The 18,797-nt window shown below is 45.8% G+C and overlaps 1 protein-coding gene across 1 annotated transcript in view; it reads right to left on the bottom strand.

Moving 5' to 3' along the window:
- Positions 1-18,150, bottom strand: part of CDHR3 (cadherin related family member 3) — a 53,317-nt gene extending 35,167 nt beyond the window's left edge. Inside the window, exons 1-4 of the mRNA XM_069461650.1 lie at positions 18,105-18,150; positions 9,575-9,777; positions 6,896-7,061; positions 6,091-6,188 (exon numbers count right to left, since the gene is read on the bottom strand). Coding sequence (XP_069317751.1) covers positions 6,091-6,188; positions 6,896-7,061; positions 9,575-9,777; positions 18,105-18,150 — 513 coding nt within the window. The remainder of the gene's footprint in view (positions 1-6,090; positions 6,189-6,895; positions 7,062-9,574; positions 9,778-18,104) is intronic.
- Between the last annotated feature and the right edge of the window lie 647 nt (positions 18,151-18,797).

Here is an 18,797-nt window from a genome sequence, read left to right as displayed (position 1 = left end):
AGCTGTGTTAATGGGAATAGCAGTTTTGTGCTTAGAAAAGAGATAATATCCATAGACTAAAAATATTGTGTCATGTGGCCATTTGCCAGCGACTCAGTAAGGCTTTCTGTAAAACCTGGCATTTTCTCCCCCTTTTAAAAGGCTTGTTTAATCAAAGCTGTTCCCTTGATATTCATTCTTGGAAAACAGAAATTAAATAGAATGAAAAGCAACTGCAGCCCCTCTCTGCCCGAGTACTGGCTAAGAAAAGTCCTGAGTAATCAGATCAATTCAGTTAACAAATGCTTGTCAGACAAGCGCTCTGGTTTCCCTGCTGCGAATATTCCTTTACCACCGCCCCAGGTTTCTCTATTTGCAGCCTCTCTGCAGCTCTGGTTTGCTCTTGGACACAAAAGCTCCAGTTTGGAAGACAACCAGCCCATCCTTCCTGCCCCATTCACTCTTTATTGTGCCATTGGTGTAGGGAGAAAGGAAGGTGAGAGGGAGCTGGCCCAGTTTCCGGAACTGTCAGGCTCCCTGGGGCGGCGGGCTGGGGAGGAGGGGGCCACACCCTGGAGGACTGGCTGCCCCTCCGCAGTGGGAGTCACCGGCCAGTGTTTCAACCTGTGTGGCTTTTGTAGCCCTCAGGTGCTTTCAGGCCTGCAGTGGACACTAGCCGCAAGAATTCAGCCTCCTGTCTCCTACAGAGCAGAGAAGTTTCCAGGCCACCCTAGGCCAAGTTTCCAGGGGGAAGGAAGGACCCTTATTCTCTCCCAGTCCCGGGAGTGCCGAGGACTCCGCAAGCCACTGAGTTCATGGTCCCAAACCCACCCCAGAGGGCCGCCAGCACATGGTATCATCTTCCAAATGGGCCGCGGCAAGTTACAAACACGATGCCACATTCCTATTATATTTTTCAGTTTAAGCTGAATATTTTGTAAAAGCCCCAATTCCTCTCCCTCTTTTCCCCTATTGCAGCCCCAGGTCAGCTCAGGGGTGGCAGCTGGGGGGCAGGGAGGGAGGGTGCCTAGGAGAAGGAAAACTACTAAGGACATAGTACCCTCCGCAAGCCCGGGCTTGGCTTCCGCTTGTGTCGCATTGTTCAAGGATGCGCTAGGTGGGTTATAGACGAGAACTGGAGTGTTTTCAAGAGTCACGTTGACAAATGCACAATGCTGTTAACAATGAGATCCTTCACTGAGAAACGCCGCGGAGCCGGTGCTTCCCACTCTGTCATTCGTGTTCCATAAGCAGCCTGGGTCCTGTGCTGCCAGATGAGACTCAGGCTTCGCCGATCCACTCTTTACGACCCTGACCCCCGCCTATGTGAGAGTGTGTCTCCGTCATCTGAACACTCAGCAGTGGCCACATATGCAGAGTGGGAATTGTCCCCTGCCATTGCTTTTTCCTTTTGTGAGCATTTTAACAAGAATCTGGGGTAGGACGCCTTTTGCTGAGCTCTCAGGCCGTGCTCCTGAGTGGCAGGTGGACGTCAGGGGGGCTGAATGAGCCGGGAGCTGAGGGGGGCGAGGCGCTGCCACTCAGGATAAAGAAAGGGGCGGGACACCAATGGCAGAACTTGCCAGAATAGGGTGGAAGGGGATGAGCAGGAGCTGGGTCAGGAAACTGCGGTTCTCACTGGAGTTACCTCGCCCAGGCGAAGGCCTCAGTTCCCTCCCTCATCTGGAAATAGGGGCCACTCAGTGCACCTGAAAAGTCCCATCCAGCTAGGACCCCTGGTAGGGCCAGGTTGGGCACATGATGACTTTATTCCTAGGAAGACCAAAAGGTACAACCGGCTGCCACTTCTCAGAGACAGAGTGCCTGCCCCTGCTGCCCTCCCAGAAGCCCAGCTAGCAGCGAGGTTATTGCTCTTTTAATTTAATCCTTTGTCTGCCCTGGTGAAGACAAAGCACGTTTCACTGTATGCAAAAGCCTTGCTCAATGGAAGGGCCAAGAGAAAGCCCCTTAATGGAGGAATTGCCGCACTAGATCATTTTGCCTCCAGCTGTGAAACTGATTAATGTCCTCAGAGTCTCCAAGGAGGCTCGGCTGCAGTCTCCGTGGCCATTTCCAAGCAGAGAGGGAAGGCGGGAGTGCGGGAGTTGAATGGGAGGGGGTGGGTCTCTAAGAGCCTCCTTCAGGAGGTGGAGAAGGTGTGGGGGGCACGCAGGGAAGAAATGCCAGCAAACGCAATCATTCCCGTGCAGATAATCCTCTTCTTTATGTTCTGAGCCCACAACTGATGCACACCGCTGGGCCCCTGGCTGCCCTGTGTTCCCCTCACACACAGAAGGTGCCGAGGCGGGGGTGCCAGGGCTAGATCTAAGCCTGTGCCTGGCCAGGACAGTAGCCACTAGCCTGGTGTCCGTGTGACTCAAGCACTGACATGTGGCTGGTCTGAATGGAGATGAGCTCTAAGTGTAAAACAAGTCTGAGGACTTCATATAAAAAAAAGAATGTAAAACATCTCATTAATCATTTTATGTTGATTATATGTTGAAATAATAATATTTTGGATATACTGAGTTTAATTTCACCTGTTTTACTTTCAGTGTGGCTACTAGAACATTTAAAATTATACACGCATCACTCATTTCTGGCCCATATTCTAGCTCTTCTGGACAGTGCTGGTCTGATATCAAACAGTGTTGGTCCAAACAATGTACAACCACATGCTTTTTAAATGTCTTTTAAAAAGGGGGAGTAAACACCAGTGGTTTCTGGATTAGCCCCTATTTTATGTTCTCTATGACACCGTTTCACTTCATTAAGCTGGAGAAGGGTTGTCATTTTAAAGGAGTTGGGGTTTCAGGACGTGTCCTAGAGCTATTTTTTAAATCTATCCTTCTTCATTCTCAGGTTGCTGCCACCAGCAAGGTCATGGAACCCACCAGATTAAGACGACAGGCACAAAACAAGCCCAGGTTGCTTCAGTCAGTCCTTGTTTGTTCAATAGTTGGTTTGATCAATAGCAAATTAACCTACCTCCTTTCTACTTTTACAGATCATTTATCCCCACTCAGTACCCCCAAGCATCCAGGGTAAAACGTCTAAGTACAAAGGCCATAATATGTCACTTCCTACATCGCTGTTACCCTTTTCTAGTCTGGGAAAGGTTCCTTCCAGATCCCGTGCGCTGCTCCTGCAGGCGGGGTGTTGCCTTTCCGTACAGCTGTTAGTTCCAGCACAGGTGTTGAATCTTTCATTAGCACTTTCTGCTCTAACTCTGAATACCCCCTCCCCAAACAGCCCTGAAACTCACTGCAGGAGCCACGTTCCAGCCACTGGTTCCAAGCCCCTGAAGCTGCTCCCAGAGCCCTTTGCGTGGCATTGCATTTTTTTTTTTAAAGTGAGCAACACCTGCTGCAGTTTCTTCCCACCTGGGCTGTTTCCCTTCATCTGAAAGGGCAACAACCTGATCTACGAGGCGTTTTTTAAAGGGGCCATGACCTTCTTCAGTCTGCATAATTTAAAGAGATATATTAAAAATGGAGATTTAAAAATAAATATATATTTGTCTTCGCAACTGAGATTCCTTGCACTTTGCCCCCACTGTATCTTGTACAAACTTTACAGTAACTATCATATTGAATTATAGTTATTTAATGTATGCATGTGTCAGAGATCAGAACCCAAAACCCCAAAATATGGCACGTTGGCAATTGAGAAAATCTCAGAAGCAAGAAGGTCACTCTGATTTTCTTCCAGCTTTCTTCCCTGAAGCGTGATCATAAAGGAATTCTCTGACCTACCTCGCCTGAAAGCAGGTCATAAGACCCTCATTTCAGAGGGGTCCTGCCCTATACCTAGAAGCCAAGAAGAATCTGAATAAACAGGCCTTGCTAAGTTCCCCCCAGTTTGTTACCCTTATATCATGCCCTCTTTTTGTCCAATCATACTTCTACACAACTGCCTGTTCTTCCTTGAACCTAAGCATAAAAATACAGTTTTCCCTGGGTCTTTGCATTTTCATTTCTGAAGCCTTCTGTGTCATGTAAAAACTTTCGTTAAATAAATTTGTTATGCTTTTCTCTTGATAATCTGTCTTTTGTTAGAGGGGTGTCAGCTGCAAACCTTGCAGCACATGAGGAAAAGATATTACTTGTTTCCCCTACACGAGTGTCTCCCATCCAGACTGTGTATTTCTTAAGGTCAATCTATCCAAAGTATCTAATAGAATCCATATGGTGAGTTCTGAGTAAATGTTGAAATGAACTAAATACCTAAGTGAGGGACTATACTTTGGATTGCTGACCTAATCTCCATTTAGGATCCCTTTTCCCCTGGTCACCATCAAACAACAGTGGCCATAGGGCACAGTCCTGGCCAGTGAGATGTAGCAAAAGTCCTCTGGGTAGGGCTTCTAAGAGAGTTTTTGTTTTCCTGCCAAAAAAGGGACAGACCAAGCCTGCCCACTTTCCCTTCCTACTTCCTTCTTTCTTCTTCCTGCATGGAACTCAGAAGTGAAGCCTGGCAGCACAGCAGCCATCTTGCAATCATGAAGTGAGAAAAAGAGGACAAAGCCAACACACATGCTCTGGACGGAAGAGCAGAAACATAGGAAGAGCCCAGGCTCCTGATGGTAGTAGCAGCTGCACTGGTGCTGAACTGCCTGCCTGCTTCTAGACGTCTTGTTATGGAAGAGAAAGAAATCCCATATCTACCACTGGGGTTAAGTTTTATGTTATTTGCAGACAAACACATTTCCTAACTGGCATCACAAGAATGTTATGAATAAGTATGCATTTAAAGCACCTAGTATTGCCCTTAGCACATAGTAGACACCCATAGTGAATGACTATGCAAACACTTGTGATATCCACGTAAATACTGATGTGAATGAATCTCGAATGAATGAGTGAATGAATGAATGAATTTTTGTTTGCACAGAAGGATCATCTTCTAATAAAAACAGACTATTTCTTTACTGTAAGTTGTGTCCAATAATCTTATAATGGCTTTGTTTCAGACCCTGTAGACCGTATATATTGGTCTTGGAGTATATTTCCAAGGCTTACATCCTCCTGTTAGAAAAGCAGTCCCGTTGAAGCTGCAAATCATGCAGCAAACAGTAGAAACAGCCTCCTGGTGTTACCAATTCCCTGAGTGTCACATTTCAAGGATTCTCTTCTCTGTTAGGCAGGGTTGGCCAGTGCGTAGCCTGCTCCAAGGTTAGTCTGGTGGGATTTGCTTCAATTTTTTCTCTCCAACCCGGTTCCCCAGCTGCAGTGTACACATGGGGCACGCTGGTGGGCAGAGCTAGCAGCTGAGGCATCCGTGCCCGGGATGAGCTAAGAGGCTTCCCCTGAGGGTTGGTGGTTACAATAGCCCCACGGATACTTCCCATAAGGAAACTGGTTAGAATGGGAGAGAAGAGGCCAGGTGTGGTGGCTCACGCCTGTAATCCTAGCACTCTGGGAGGCTGGCAGGGGGATCCCTTAATCTCAGGAGTTTAAGAGCAGCCTGAGCAAGAGTGAGACCCCATCTCTACCAAAAAAAAAAAAAAATAGAAAAATTAGCTGGGTGTGGTGGTGCACACCTGTAGGCCCAGCCACAGGCAGGAGGATCCCTTGAGCCCAGGAGTTTGAGGTTGTAGTGAACTAAGATGACATTTTTTAAACTTGGTTCGAAGTAGCTTGGCTTTATCTCTTGAGAAAGATATGTTAATGCCTGGCTCTGGAATATACAATTTATGCTTTAAAAATAACATAGGTGGATTTTTATCAGCTTAGATTTTTAAAATATTGAGCAGTTTTGATATGCCCAGCACTGTGCAAAGTGGTTTTACATGCATTATCTATTTGTTACTCACAACCCCTCCTGTGGTAGGTGCTGTTATGCTTCCTATTTTACAGATGTATAAATCAAAGTTCAGAGAGGTTACGAACTTGCCCCAGATCACACAGAGCCACAAATCCCACCTGGGGTGTCTGTCTCCAGAGCTGGCTTACCCATTCCAACTATCCCCTGTACTCTGTGCTTTGGCCGTGGACAGCATGGTCCCCGAGTGCTACTGCCCAAACCTGCTCTGCCAAGACTCGGGACACGAGGCTCCTGTTTCAAAGCCAGCATGGACAAGCACCTCTTCAGTAGGACGAGGACACTTACACTGAGGGGTGTGTTTCGGCTTGTGTCTTCCGGATCGAAGGCCTCAACCTGGTAAATGAATCCAGGGTTTGCTCCTTCTACTATGTAGAGGTCTAGACCTACGCCAGTGTCCAAAGTGGAATAAGGAACATTTTATTAGAGACAGCAAACAGGGAATTCCAAAATCAGCGCAGCCGTACACAACCAAAAGAAACCAAGTGTGTTGGTATTGTGAGACAGAGGAAAGCAATAATAAAAGCCATGAGTACGACACCGGCCAACTTTCCATTTTTGGAAACTCATAAAGTGCTGGGGTTGGACTAAAACAATAGACTTGGGGGTTTTCAGTATAGGGATGGTGTTCCAAGCCATGAGCTTGGTTGAGATCACGTAGGAAGCTACTCCATGCTCTGGCCCCTTATGTTGTCCCTGTTCTGTGCAGACACACACTGTCCTCAAGGAGTCAGAGCCCACAGGGAGAATGAATCAGTCAGCCAATGACCACAGTACACATGGCTGGCCCTATGATGGGCTCAGCCCAGGTTCCTTCAGAGTGATTCACTTGAGGTCTCTGAGCCTCAGTTTGCTCCCTAGGACTGGAGGGGTCCACACGAAACCAAGGAAGTGAAGGGCTTTGAAAAGCATTGGACATGATTATTGGGAGTGCTGAGCTGGAGGACATTTCATTTATTCCCTGCTCATTAAGCAGCTGCCTTTTCCAGGGAAACAGATGCTTGTTTATTTACTTTTTCTGTTTTCCTCTGTTCCCCAGGGCCCTCCCTGGCACCACCGTCTGGGCCACAGTGCACACCCTGCTGTATTTTACCTTGCGCCAAGTTGCCTGGAAACTGAGGTGGCTCGTTCACATCTGTTACCTGGACAGTCAGGACCTGCAGGTCTGTGACACCAACGTCGTCCTTAACATAAATCTGCAAGTCAAATATGTTTGGTCCTGTTTCAAAATCTAGTTGTTCCTTCCCAGTGGTGACAACCTAAAACAAAATGCAGAATTGTTAGTAACCACGGGAAAGAAGATCTGTTTTGTATGCACGCATTTTGCAAAGGGATTATTTCTAGGAAGGAAGCAACCAGCATCCTAGAGACCATCTTCCGTTCACCGTCCTCCCAGCATAAGGCCTATGCGGCTGCACTAAGGGACTGCATGGGATGCTGCTTTTCGTAGGAAAGAAATATATTCGGGAAACGGCTTTGTGCAATTGGCTGGAGATGGAATTGAAAAACTTGTCGCTACTTGGGGCTAGGCTCCTAGGCAAGTCCCTTGGCTACCCTGGATATAGTTGGATTTTCTCATTGTTATGGAAGGATGCTGTGCTTCCCTGGGATTGCTAAATTACTCCATTCTAATTTTCCTGAGGCCACGCCCAAGAATGAACAGGAGACGAAGGATACATCTGCATAAATAAGGAATGATATTTGCTTAATCAACAAAGTGTTCACTTTTTTCTGCCTTTCCACATATTCTTCCATTGTTAGGAGGTTTTGTCCTCTGCACTGTAAGTATTTTGGAGACGTGGGAGAGACACCAAGAACCAAGGCCAGGGAGGCATTGCCAGACTCTAGAGCTGCTGACAGCCCAAACACCAGTGGCCCCTGGTAGGAAGGTCATGCTGAAGCTACCTAGAGGCCAGCTGTGACCTCTCACATCTGTAGACACCCCCACCGCCACCGACTTAGCCCCTGGAACCTGCCAAAGGCCCAGAGCCCTTTGAGACATCAAGGACTAAATCTCACATATGTCCTCAATTATGCTAATAGACCCTTTTGGTTATTAACACAACTGGGCCTGGTGGTGAGACTTTATGCTAAGTGCAAGAAGCCAGTCACTAAAGACCATGTACCGTACAATTCCATTCACATGAAATGTCCAGAACAGGCAAATCCATAAAGACAGAAAGTAGATTTTTGGTTGCCAGGGACTAGGGGGATGAAGGAATAGGGGAGCATTGATAATGGATACAGGATTTTGTTTTGGGGTGATGAAAATGTTCTAAAATTAGACTGTGGTGATAGTTGCACAACTCTGTGAACATATTAAAAACGACTGAATTATACAATTTAAATGGGTGGATTATATGCTCTATGAATTATTTATCAATAAAGCTGTTTTTAAAAATGAGAGCTTTGAAGCCATACTGCCTGGGTTCTAAGCTCAGCTACCTACTAGCTGTGCAACCCAGGGCAAATTGCTTAACCTCTCTGTGCTTCATTTTCCCCACGGGTGAGAAGATACAATCCTTGTGATTTGAAGATTATAAGAGTAAAGATATGCAAAGTCCTTCCGTCCATGAGGTGCTCTGTAAGGGCAAGCACTCGGCAGGGCTGATAGGAGATGAGCAGCAGTTGGTAAAGACAAGCTGGAAGTCAAGGAAGTAGGTAGACAGCATAGTTAAGTCACAGAACCAGCATCTGGGGTCCAGGAATGTCAACCAGATGCCGAGATGGAGACTGACTGAGTGTGTGCTCCTTGCATACCTGAGGGCCCACCCTGGGGTGATGAGAATACCAGACGCCAGGGCTCTGGCCGCAAGTTATGGGTTCCTCGGGTCTTCCTTAGGGTCCAGATATGCACACTTTGTAAAAGCTCCCCTAGTGACTCCAACGATGAGCCATGTTTAAGAACAACTAGTATGAACCTCAGCGAAGCAGAGAGCCGAGACCAAGCAGGCCTGAGCCCACTGGGCCCCACAAGGACCAGGGGGGATGGTAGGTGGGACAGTGGCTGGGCTCGTGATAAATGCAGGAGGTTCCTAGGCCAGTTGAGGGAGGGGTGGGAGTGGGGGATACCAAAGTATAGGTAGGTCCAGACACCTGGACCCTGAAGACATGCTTAGAAGACTTCTGAGGTTATCAGCAGAAAATATGCAATGAGCAGGTTTGTTCTTTCTATGGGGAAGTGACAACTTTGGAAAAGACTCAAATGACAAGAAAACAGAGTAGTGGTGGCATGGCTCTTGAATGTCCATGATCAAGTCTGAATTATCGAAGAGGAAACGTTGAAACAGTAGGGCTGCACATTTAGACTTATGTTTTTATTAAAGGGTGCCAGTCTTCCTGTAAGTGTTTCCTCTTAGATTTCCTTCTGAAAAGTCACAGAATTGCAGAGAAGCAAAGTCCCCAGACACAAGTTCGTCAGGGCATGGCTCTGAAGGAAATTAACACCCAAGTTACCCCACCAAGAGGCTTTAGTACTGAAAGCACACCTAACACCTGTGAGAGTTGTTGGCAATAAGAAACAGGCTTCTATTTGTGACAAATTGACCGTAATGTTCGTGTGGACAGTATTAAATGGAAAAGGCCCAGAGACTACAGGGGCTTCTAGCGCAGAGGGCTCTGGGATGCCTCAAACAGGACTCCTGGGTCTTATAAGAAGGAAGATTAAACTAGAGACAGGGGAGGAATCATCACTGATCTAGAATCCCATCCACCCCATTCGCAGGATCATGTCTTTGCAGACAACTCCCACGGAGAGTAAGAGGCCGCTTACCTCAAAGTCAGTGCCTGACAGCTGATTGACCCTGAAGGCTTCAGTGAGGGGACTTGAGTTGATTATCAGGGGAAACCCGGGGATCACAGGTGACAGCGATGCTGATAAATTCACAGAAAACTTGTGCACTGAAGTCTCAGGTGGAGAATTCTCTGCCACGTTGCCTGTAGCAGGTAAGTGGGTCAGGTATAGCGCCTCTCGCCCTGTGGATGTAAAAGGATGCGAAACAACATGAACACAGAGCCTGCTGCTGGGAACAGGGACTCAACAGCTTGGTCTGTGGCTTCAATTCGTGGCTCAGGGCAATGAGGGGACCTGGTCACTCCCCAAGAACAAACGCTGCTGCCAAGTGCTGAAAATGGACGTGTGAGATCTTCTAGGGGCCAAGAAAACAACCACCACCAAACAACCACACAATCTGCTTCTGTCACTCAGTAAATAAAGCTGCCGTCTTTCCCTGTCCCCTGCTCCCGTTCTCTTTTCTCCCAGGCTTTGTGAAGAGCCAGGAAAAGAGAAATGTGATACCTTAGGAGACAGACACCCACTGAAAGGACCTAGTCTGGTGATGACATCCTCTCTCTTGCAAGGGCCCAGCAGTTTACAAGAGTTTGTTTTGCTTCCCTGTGTCAGTGTTTGATCCGGATGGTCCTCTGAAATTCAGTGTGCATGACAGGAGAACTCCAAAGTCATGATCGATCTCCCCGCGCCCATTAGCAATCTCAAGGACAATTATTTGCTATTATTGGACGCTACAGGCATCCTGTGGAAGGTCAGTGAGTGCTTCTTGGTTGACAAATTAACTCGCGTTTCACAGAGAAGGAAACAGGAGACTCAGAGAGGGCAGGTGAACTGCCTTGGGCTGCCTTAATAACAGGAGATTTTACAATTTAAGAGGAAGTGTGTTTCTTCCAGGAAAGCCCTGGGACCGTTCTAAGGTCTCTAGGACACCCTGCAAGACTTTGCTAGTATGGAGGAGAGCAACAGGCCATCTTCTTTCATGCTGCTATAATGGTGGCTACTGCAGTGGATTGAATAGTGGCCCCAAAAGATTAATGGTCACCAAGAATAGCAGAATGTACCTTATTCAGAAATAGAGTCTTTGCAAGTATAATTAATTAAGTTAAGGGGAGGTCATACTGGATTGGGGTGGCCCAAAATCCTGTGACTGGTGTCCTCATAAGAAGAAGACAGGACACACACAGAGGGAAGAAGGCCATGAAATAATGGAGGCAGAGACTGGAGAGACGCAGCTACAAGCCAAGGAATGGCGGGCGACCACCGGAAGATAGCAGGGAGCCACGGACCAGACTTCCCCTCTGAGCCTCCAGAAGGAACCAACCCTGCCGTTACCTTGATTTCAGACTTCTGGTCTCCTGAACTGTGAGAGAATGAATTTCTGTTGTTTTAAGCCACCAAAGTTGTGGTAATTTGTTATGGCAACCCTAGGAAACTAATACAATGACCATTTATCCAATGTTTCATATAAGTGCATAATGTAAAATCCTTCGTTTCATTTACTCTTCAAACAACCCTCTCAGATAGGTATCAATGACATCATTTTACAGGTGAGGAAACTGAGCTGAAAGAAACACAGCAAATAGTAGATAACAGAGCCACAATTGACACGGAGGCCCTCCTTCCTAGCCAGCTTCCCAATCTTGGCCACCATCGGCCACCGGGGACCAAGAACCTGGAATAGTAGAAGGCACAGGGGTGGAGAGGGACAGCAGAGAGACCTGTCCTACTGAAAGGTATAAAATTTCTAGAAAAAAACAGGCCATTGTAGGAGGGTGTTTTTATTTCAGTTGGGGGGAAGCGCAGAAGAGCACATGGAAATGTGGGAAAAATTGAAATACAAGCACATTCACTGATACAAGCTTTTATAAATCTAGAATCACCTTATTTCGTTTAGAGACTACAATGCATAATGCATAAGTTATTGTTGCTCGTGGAATTATCAAGTTTTACGGACAAGGATTGTGCAAGGACTCAGAAATATCAAAACAGCTGAAGTTTCAGATGATGCGAATAGGAATAGATTTTTGTAATCTATTAAAATTGACTTTAATATTATAGCATTTTTGTGATTAAAAACCAGGAGCACAATAGTATGCTTGGAATATTTAGAGATGAAAAGCTCCCCAAAGTAGTTTTTCGAAATGAACAAAATAATCCATGGTTTGGATGGGTTGGGTGTTGTAGGCATACTACCTTTCATGTGCTCTCTCCCCACAAGTGACAGTCCCCAGGGCACGCCCTGCACTGTTCACGAGAGTATTTTCTCACTGGACAGCCATATGCAAAATGAAAGGTTGGCAGTTTATCTCACAGGACCCCACCTTCTCCCCCATACTCTTCCCCTTCCTCTCCCCGCCTCCTCAAGGACTTGTCCCCACCAGTCAGGAAGCAAAGATAAAGATAGCACTTGCTATGTTTTTCTCAAGAGTAGCCTGGGGTACGGCAGTGCCCAGCCCCAATGAATAGACTAAAGTAACCACTTGCATTTACCAAGCACCTCCTCGCCAGGCATTGCACTAGCTGCTTCATCCCACTCATCTCCGCCACAGTCCTAGAATGTAGGTATTGCTGTCGCCATGTCACACACCTGAGATCATACACTCTGCCAGTGGCCATGGTGGGCCCTGGCTGGCTGCATCTGGATCTTTTAGGTAACAGACTGCACACACCTGCTGCAGGCAGTCAGTTGCTCTATGCCTGTCACACAACCATGCATGTGATGCATCATGGTTAGCTAGGACCTGGGGACACTGCAGCTACATGGCTCTGGGGGCTGGTAAGAAATTGGACCTTGTTCCCAGATGTTGGATCTGGATGATGTGATCTGTGAGAGGCTGTTTGGGGAAAAATGCAAAGAATTGTGCTAGAGTATGAGCTGGATGTGGGCTCAGGGCTCTCCACAGCCTCACTCTGAATGGGCAGATCACTGTGGCCCCCAACCTTAGTGCATCTCTTTTGGGGAACTGGGGAGTTTAGAGAAGCCACGCTCCCCAAATATTGCCTGCTGACAGCTCCTGGTTTGCTCTACAGGGAGTGTATCCATTGATTTGTTGAATTGATCATATAACTTTGACAAGACCTGGGTCTTAGAGACTAATTCCATGAAAGATCCAGCATTCTAATCCAAGGCATCTGACTCCTAGGACAGCTCCATGCTGCCTCCTTAATTTTTAGAGCTTCTCATAGTCCTCCTTGAATGGTCATATTTTGGGGAAAAGAAGTGGATGTATCCAGTGCCCCTCAAGGAAGTCGCATTGGGAATTGCCCGCTCCATCTATGGCTGAAGCCAGACTGTCCTTAGAGATGGCCTTTCTGCTGAGAGTCTTGCTAGAAATGTTCTACTTTTCTTCTGGTGGCCTCTCCTCCCAGGGCAGGGCCATGTGTGCCAGGGCCATGCTATTGAATCCCAAAAATTTCAAAGCAGACACCCTGGAGATACTGATAAGAAAGGCAGCCAACCTGGGCTCTCCTGACGTTAGCTCAATACCCTGTTCCTCCAGCTTTCTTGCTATCAAAAAAGGAGTAGTAATAGTAGTAGTAGTAATAGCAGTAGCAGTAATAAGTGGCTAGGGTCACACCCTAAAATTAGAGCAATTAATAAAAAACAATATTCACAAAATGTTCAACCCATTTGCTATACAGATGAGTTTAAGTGATGTGCCCAAAGGCACCCAGATGATCAGTGGCAGAGGGAAGGCTAGAGGCCCAGGGTGGCTCTCTCTAAGACACTGTGTGACTTCCTTCCAAGGCTGGTCTTCCAGGCTTTCTTGGTGGTCTGAGTGCTAGAGATCAAGAAGGAGGCTTTAATCGAATTTGACTTACACATGCATCTTAATTAAGAATTAAATTAGAATTGCTTGGAGCACACACTTTGAAAAAAAAAAAGCAAACAAAGGATGTATTATCAGTCACCGAGCCCACTGACACATCCTGCTCATGGTTGAGAACTGGATGCATGATGTGCTCACTTATTTCCCTTGAATCACTGCCTTTCCAGCAAGGGACCAGTGCAGCCTGCTCTGGGAATCCTGTGTTGGGATAATTAAGGCCTCCCCAGCCTCCGTTAGAGGGGAGGAAGCTGGCCACCCTGGGCCTCTGACACCTAAAGTGGTGATGTGGGTCCAGGTTGTGGGGTGATGCCATCTGCTCGACCTTATAGCTCTGCTTTCAATACACAAACAGGACCCACCTGAGACATCACTCAGTAAATACCTCTTCTCTCTACTACCTAATCAAAACAGTAATGGAAGAAATCAGAGTACTGTGAAAGGAGCAAGGCATCTTGTTTCAAGCTTTAGCTTTGCAGTTACTTGACTGTGTGACCTTGGGCGGATCCCTTCACTTCTTTGGGGATCCCTGCCAACTCCACCTCTCAGGGCTGAGGTGCTACATTAACAGTGGCTGTTAAATGGGGTTCTATTGCTAAAGAAAACTCACAGGACCTAAATGACAATGCTTACAAATCTACAGTTTTACTACAGAAAAAAGGTATAGTATAGCAACAAAATTAAAGTAACGACATGCACGGCAGCTGAAGGCAGCCTCACAGCAAGAGCTCTGCAGAGGCCAAGGGCAGGCTCTTGTCCTCTTTTCTCTAAAGGATGGCAGGATGCACTTACTTGCATCAGGACCCACCAACATATGCACAACTACCTTGGAACCATGGAATCTCTGCTGGAATTTTTTTCTTTTTTTTCCTTTTTGCTATAGGCACGTTCTTGCTACATAACCAGCCTCAACAGTAAAGCCCATCGAGGTCCACATGGAGACCAGGTGCAAATCATCAATCTCACTGTTACCAATAAGAAACGCTTACAAGCCGGTACAAACCATCCGGAAACTTCTAAGACCCATGATTACAAAGCGACACTATTAATCAGCATGTTTCATGCAGGAACTAGCAAGACAACTCAGGCTAATACCAAGCTTACTGGAACTCACTCTCACAGCACAGGTACTGTATAAGAAAATGCATATACTTGATAAACTATAAAGCATTATCAAATGTTGTTTCGGTATATGCAGTATCTTCCTACTTCTTTAATTTCCACAATGTATACCTTTCGATGCTCATGCAGATCCTCCAGCTCCCAAGGAATCCTTCTTTCATTAAACATCCTGGCATTTTTCATTTCCACGAGAATGATACAAAAGCTAGTTCCCTGGAGGCTTTCTCAAAACATAGATAGCTTCTGTGCACAGTGGATTTAAACATACCTTTGCTAGGTCCTGCATCTTCTGGGAATTACACAGGATCCTTTGGTGCTGATGGAGCCAGAAAACTATTTTGTCTCAACTCTTTTCCACTGGCACAGTTGAGAGTTTTGTCTAGTTTATGTTCTTGTGGGGCCTTCCTTTGTAAGTTATTGTTGGAATGGGACACTACACCTTCACAAAGAGAAACTCATTTTCCTCATCTTCATGGGAGGTAGAAGGATGGTAGCTTATTTAAATGCCAGTATTAAGCAGGAAGAGCTAAAGCTCCGCATTTGGAGAGTATCAGTAAAGGTGGGGGGTGGGCGGAAACCACACCAGAGTCAAAGAGGAATGATGATCAACAAAAACAACAAATATTTATTGGATACCCTCTATGTAGGTGGCACTTGGGGATAAGAGAGCAATATGAAGCCTATTATTGCAGGACTGACATTCTAGTTGAGGAGACAGAACAGACACATAACAGATAATTACGGTATGATAACTCTTGCTACTTTTGGCCAAGCACTTGTTAGACGTTGTACTAAGCTCTTGGCATGCAGTCCATGTGCAGGCAAGAGGAGCTACCAGGTGCAACAATAGGAAGAAGGCTCATCAAGAGCTAGATCAATCCAGGAAGGCTCCATGGAGGAGGTGGGGCTTGGGCCTTGAAGGAAGCATAGGAGTTAGACCAAATGAAAGAGGATATGGTGAATATGTTACTTATTTGAGATTATTGTGGTGATGTCTGCTTCCAACACCCTGAAGGCAGGTTCTAGTGTGGCTGCTCCCACTAGAATCCTCTGTAAGCCTGGTGTTGGAGAGTAAGGGTAACGACTAGGTTCTCAGACTCACAAAAGAGGGTGAGAAACAGTCTGTATCGCAGCCTTCTGAAAAATAGGATTTGACCTATGGAAGCAAAAGCATGGTACAGTGCATGGCCTTTTGGGGAAAGAGAGATTCGAATGTGCCTTTTTTTTTTTTCTTTTTAATAAGAAATCTCAAGTATTTCTTGCAAACCTTTGTGATCTGTTCCCTTCTCACATCTGATGATAAAGTTCCAAATGATAGTGTTCAGTATGAGAAATTGGGTTCTTCCTAACCTCACTCTTTCCCCAGTGACAATAAATGTCACCTCAACTCAAATGATTATGGCCCTAAAAGCCCATATTTCTGGGAAAAATCTCAAATGTTTACCTCCAGTGAGAGTCTGAACCGTTCAAGGCCCACTTTGCATTGCCAGTTCCTCCTGCCAAGTCTAAAAGTCCAAGATGGAAGAGGGCTCAGTATTAGGAAACCCAGTTATTTACTTATCGTATTAGCAGATCAGAGAGGAAAATTAAATGGTCATTTCCATAAATCTTCAAAAAGCATTTGATTTAGAAATCCATTTTGACTTAGAAATACTCTAAATGATATAAGAATAAAAGCTACTGCCTCTTTAACGTATAAAACATTTCTCTCTCACCCCAAAAGCTACCATCATGTTTAATGGTGCTAAAGGAAAAAAACTCAAACTCTGTAAAATATTAATAATGTAAAGAGGTTTATTCTGAGCTGAATATGAGTGACCAATGGCCCAGGGAGCCGTACCTAAGAAGCCTTGAGTAAGAGGTCCTGAGGCAATCAGGTTATAGTTTGGTTTTATACATTTTAGGGAGACAGGAATTGCAGGTAAAATCATAAATCAATACATAGAAGGTATACATTGAATTGGCCCGAAAAGGCAGGGCATCTCCAAGGGGTTGGCGGGGGAGGGGCGGGGAGGACTTACAGGTTATTGATGGGTTCAAAGATTCTTTGACTTGTAATCGGTTAAAGAAATAAAGCTTTGTCTAAAGATTTGGAGCCAACAGAAAGGAATGCTTGAGTTCAGATAAAGGGGTCTGTTCCTCAGAGAACAAGCCACAATATACTCAAAGTGATCTGTTAAGCAAACTGACGGCCTGAAGGCACAATTTGACCTTTGCCTTGCATGGCCTTGGGTGCAGTTTGCAATTGGTCTAAACTCCAAAAGGGAGGGGGCATAAGGAGGCGCGTCTGACCCCCCTTCCCTTTATGGCTGGGAACGCAGTTTTAAGGTTTTTCTGGCCAAGAGGGAGCCTGTTCAGTTGGTGGGGGACTTAAGATTTTATTTTTAGTTTACAATGGGAAATAAGCCAGGAACATACACTCTAATCATTATTTAACAATGCTCAGAAGGTGTAGGCCTGGCAATTAGATAAGAGAAAGAAATAGAAGGTATAGGAATAGGAGAGGAAGAATATAAATGTTCATTCTTTTTAAACCTGGAAAATGCAGGAAACAACTGAAAAACCATGACAAATAATAAGACAATTTGTTAACAAACTTCCATACATCATACAATAATCACTTAAAAGATACAAGGGAAGAAAAGATTCCATTTATGAGTGTAAAAAAAGAAAAAGTAAAAGAAAGAACTAGAAATAACCATAATCAAAATGTGCAAAATCTATATGAAGGAAACTTCAAAATACTCCTGAAGAAAACAAATGAAGACTGGAACAAGTATCTAGAACTCTGTTCCTGGATGAGGAAGACTCAACATCATAAATAATAACCATCAACATTTACTAAGTGTTTACTATGTACCAGACGTTCCTCTAAGGATTTTACCACATAACTCATCAAAGATGTAAATTATCCCTAAATTAATCTGCAAATTTAACATAATTAAATTCCATGCATTATGCATATATTACCTATTCAAAAATAAAATTTAATTTAAAAATCTCATTTTCAATAATTCAAGCTGACAACATTAAAAAGATCATCTAAGATTCTTGATGCTCTTGAATGAGGAAGGGGCATGTAAGAATCACTATGTTGAACCTTTGGCCCTCTCTCAGAGGGCATCTGCTTTGCACAAGACAAAGACAATGGTTCCTCAGTGCCTCAGTTTCCCACAGGATACCTTGCCAACCTCAGGTTGCTCCACAAGGCTCCAGAAAAAGGACCAAAATCTCCAGAAAAACTGAGTTGACATACACACAAAGTTCTGCTATGAAAGTTGTTTTCCCAGCCTGAGAGTGGGAAAGACTTCTAGTGCAAGCCAGTTAACACAAGAGGGAAAGTGACGTCTACACAAAGATTAGACTGTGGCTCTTTCACCGTCTTTCTCCTCCAGGGTACCCCTAATGGGTACCCTAATGGCCCCCCAGGGCTCGCTGCAGATAAGCCCACAGTTGAGCAAGGTCTCCTAGAGGCAATTTCCTCTTTGGGGACATTGCCATACAATGGTACCATACAAACCACGTAGGCCAAGCAAGGTTCCAAAACAAAGTGGACTTCCTACCTGAGAGGGCACCTAGGAGAACCAGGAGGGTGACTGCTTCCTGCATACTTGATGGTTCACGTCTGTGTGTGCTTCCAGCACATTCTCCAGCACCCGAATCCCACCTCACACCCCGGGCTTATTCCAGACGCCACTCAGCTTCCCCTCCTGGTTTGGTTGCCATGCAAGAACTCAAACAGAGGCTTGGGTGGTAACTAAGGGAGACACTAAACACCACAGGGCTGTTTGTTCTTTGATTACCTGCTTCTGTGACTGTGTGGTACCCAAGAGGCCAACCGGGCAGTCCCGGTCAGCTCCGCGTCCATCTTAAATGTCCACATTCACTATGTGTCTCCGCAGAGGGCTCCAAAGGAGAAGTGAAACAAGCAAAGAAAGAGCAGAGATGGCTGTAACAGCTGGACATGCTAGTACACGCACCATGGTCTCAGTTGCCCTGTATCCAGGCTTGTTGTCATTCCCACCAGCAGGGGCAGTGGGAATTTCTGCTGTCCTGAATTGATGAGTAGGACTCAGGCTTGGGGACCAACTGGTGCTTGTTCTAAAGAGAAGAGCCAAGAGCTGGGACCAGACCCCTCCTCGAGGCTGACCCATGGGTAGACCCTGCCCTTTGACTCCGTCCATCACACGGCCCCTCCGGCCCTGCAGGAAGCCTGTGGAGGAAGATTACGGGAGTCACAAGGTTTCTGCCCACTG

The sequence above is a fragment of the Eulemur rufifrons genome, chromosome 29 (assembly GCF_041146395.1).
Source record: "Eulemur rufifrons isolate Redbay chromosome 29, OSU_ERuf_1, whole genome shotgun sequence".
Taxonomy (NCBI): Eukaryota; Metazoa; Chordata; class Mammalia; order Primates; family Lemuridae; genus Eulemur; species Eulemur rufifrons.
This window is presented reverse-complemented; position numbering and strand designations above follow the sequence as displayed.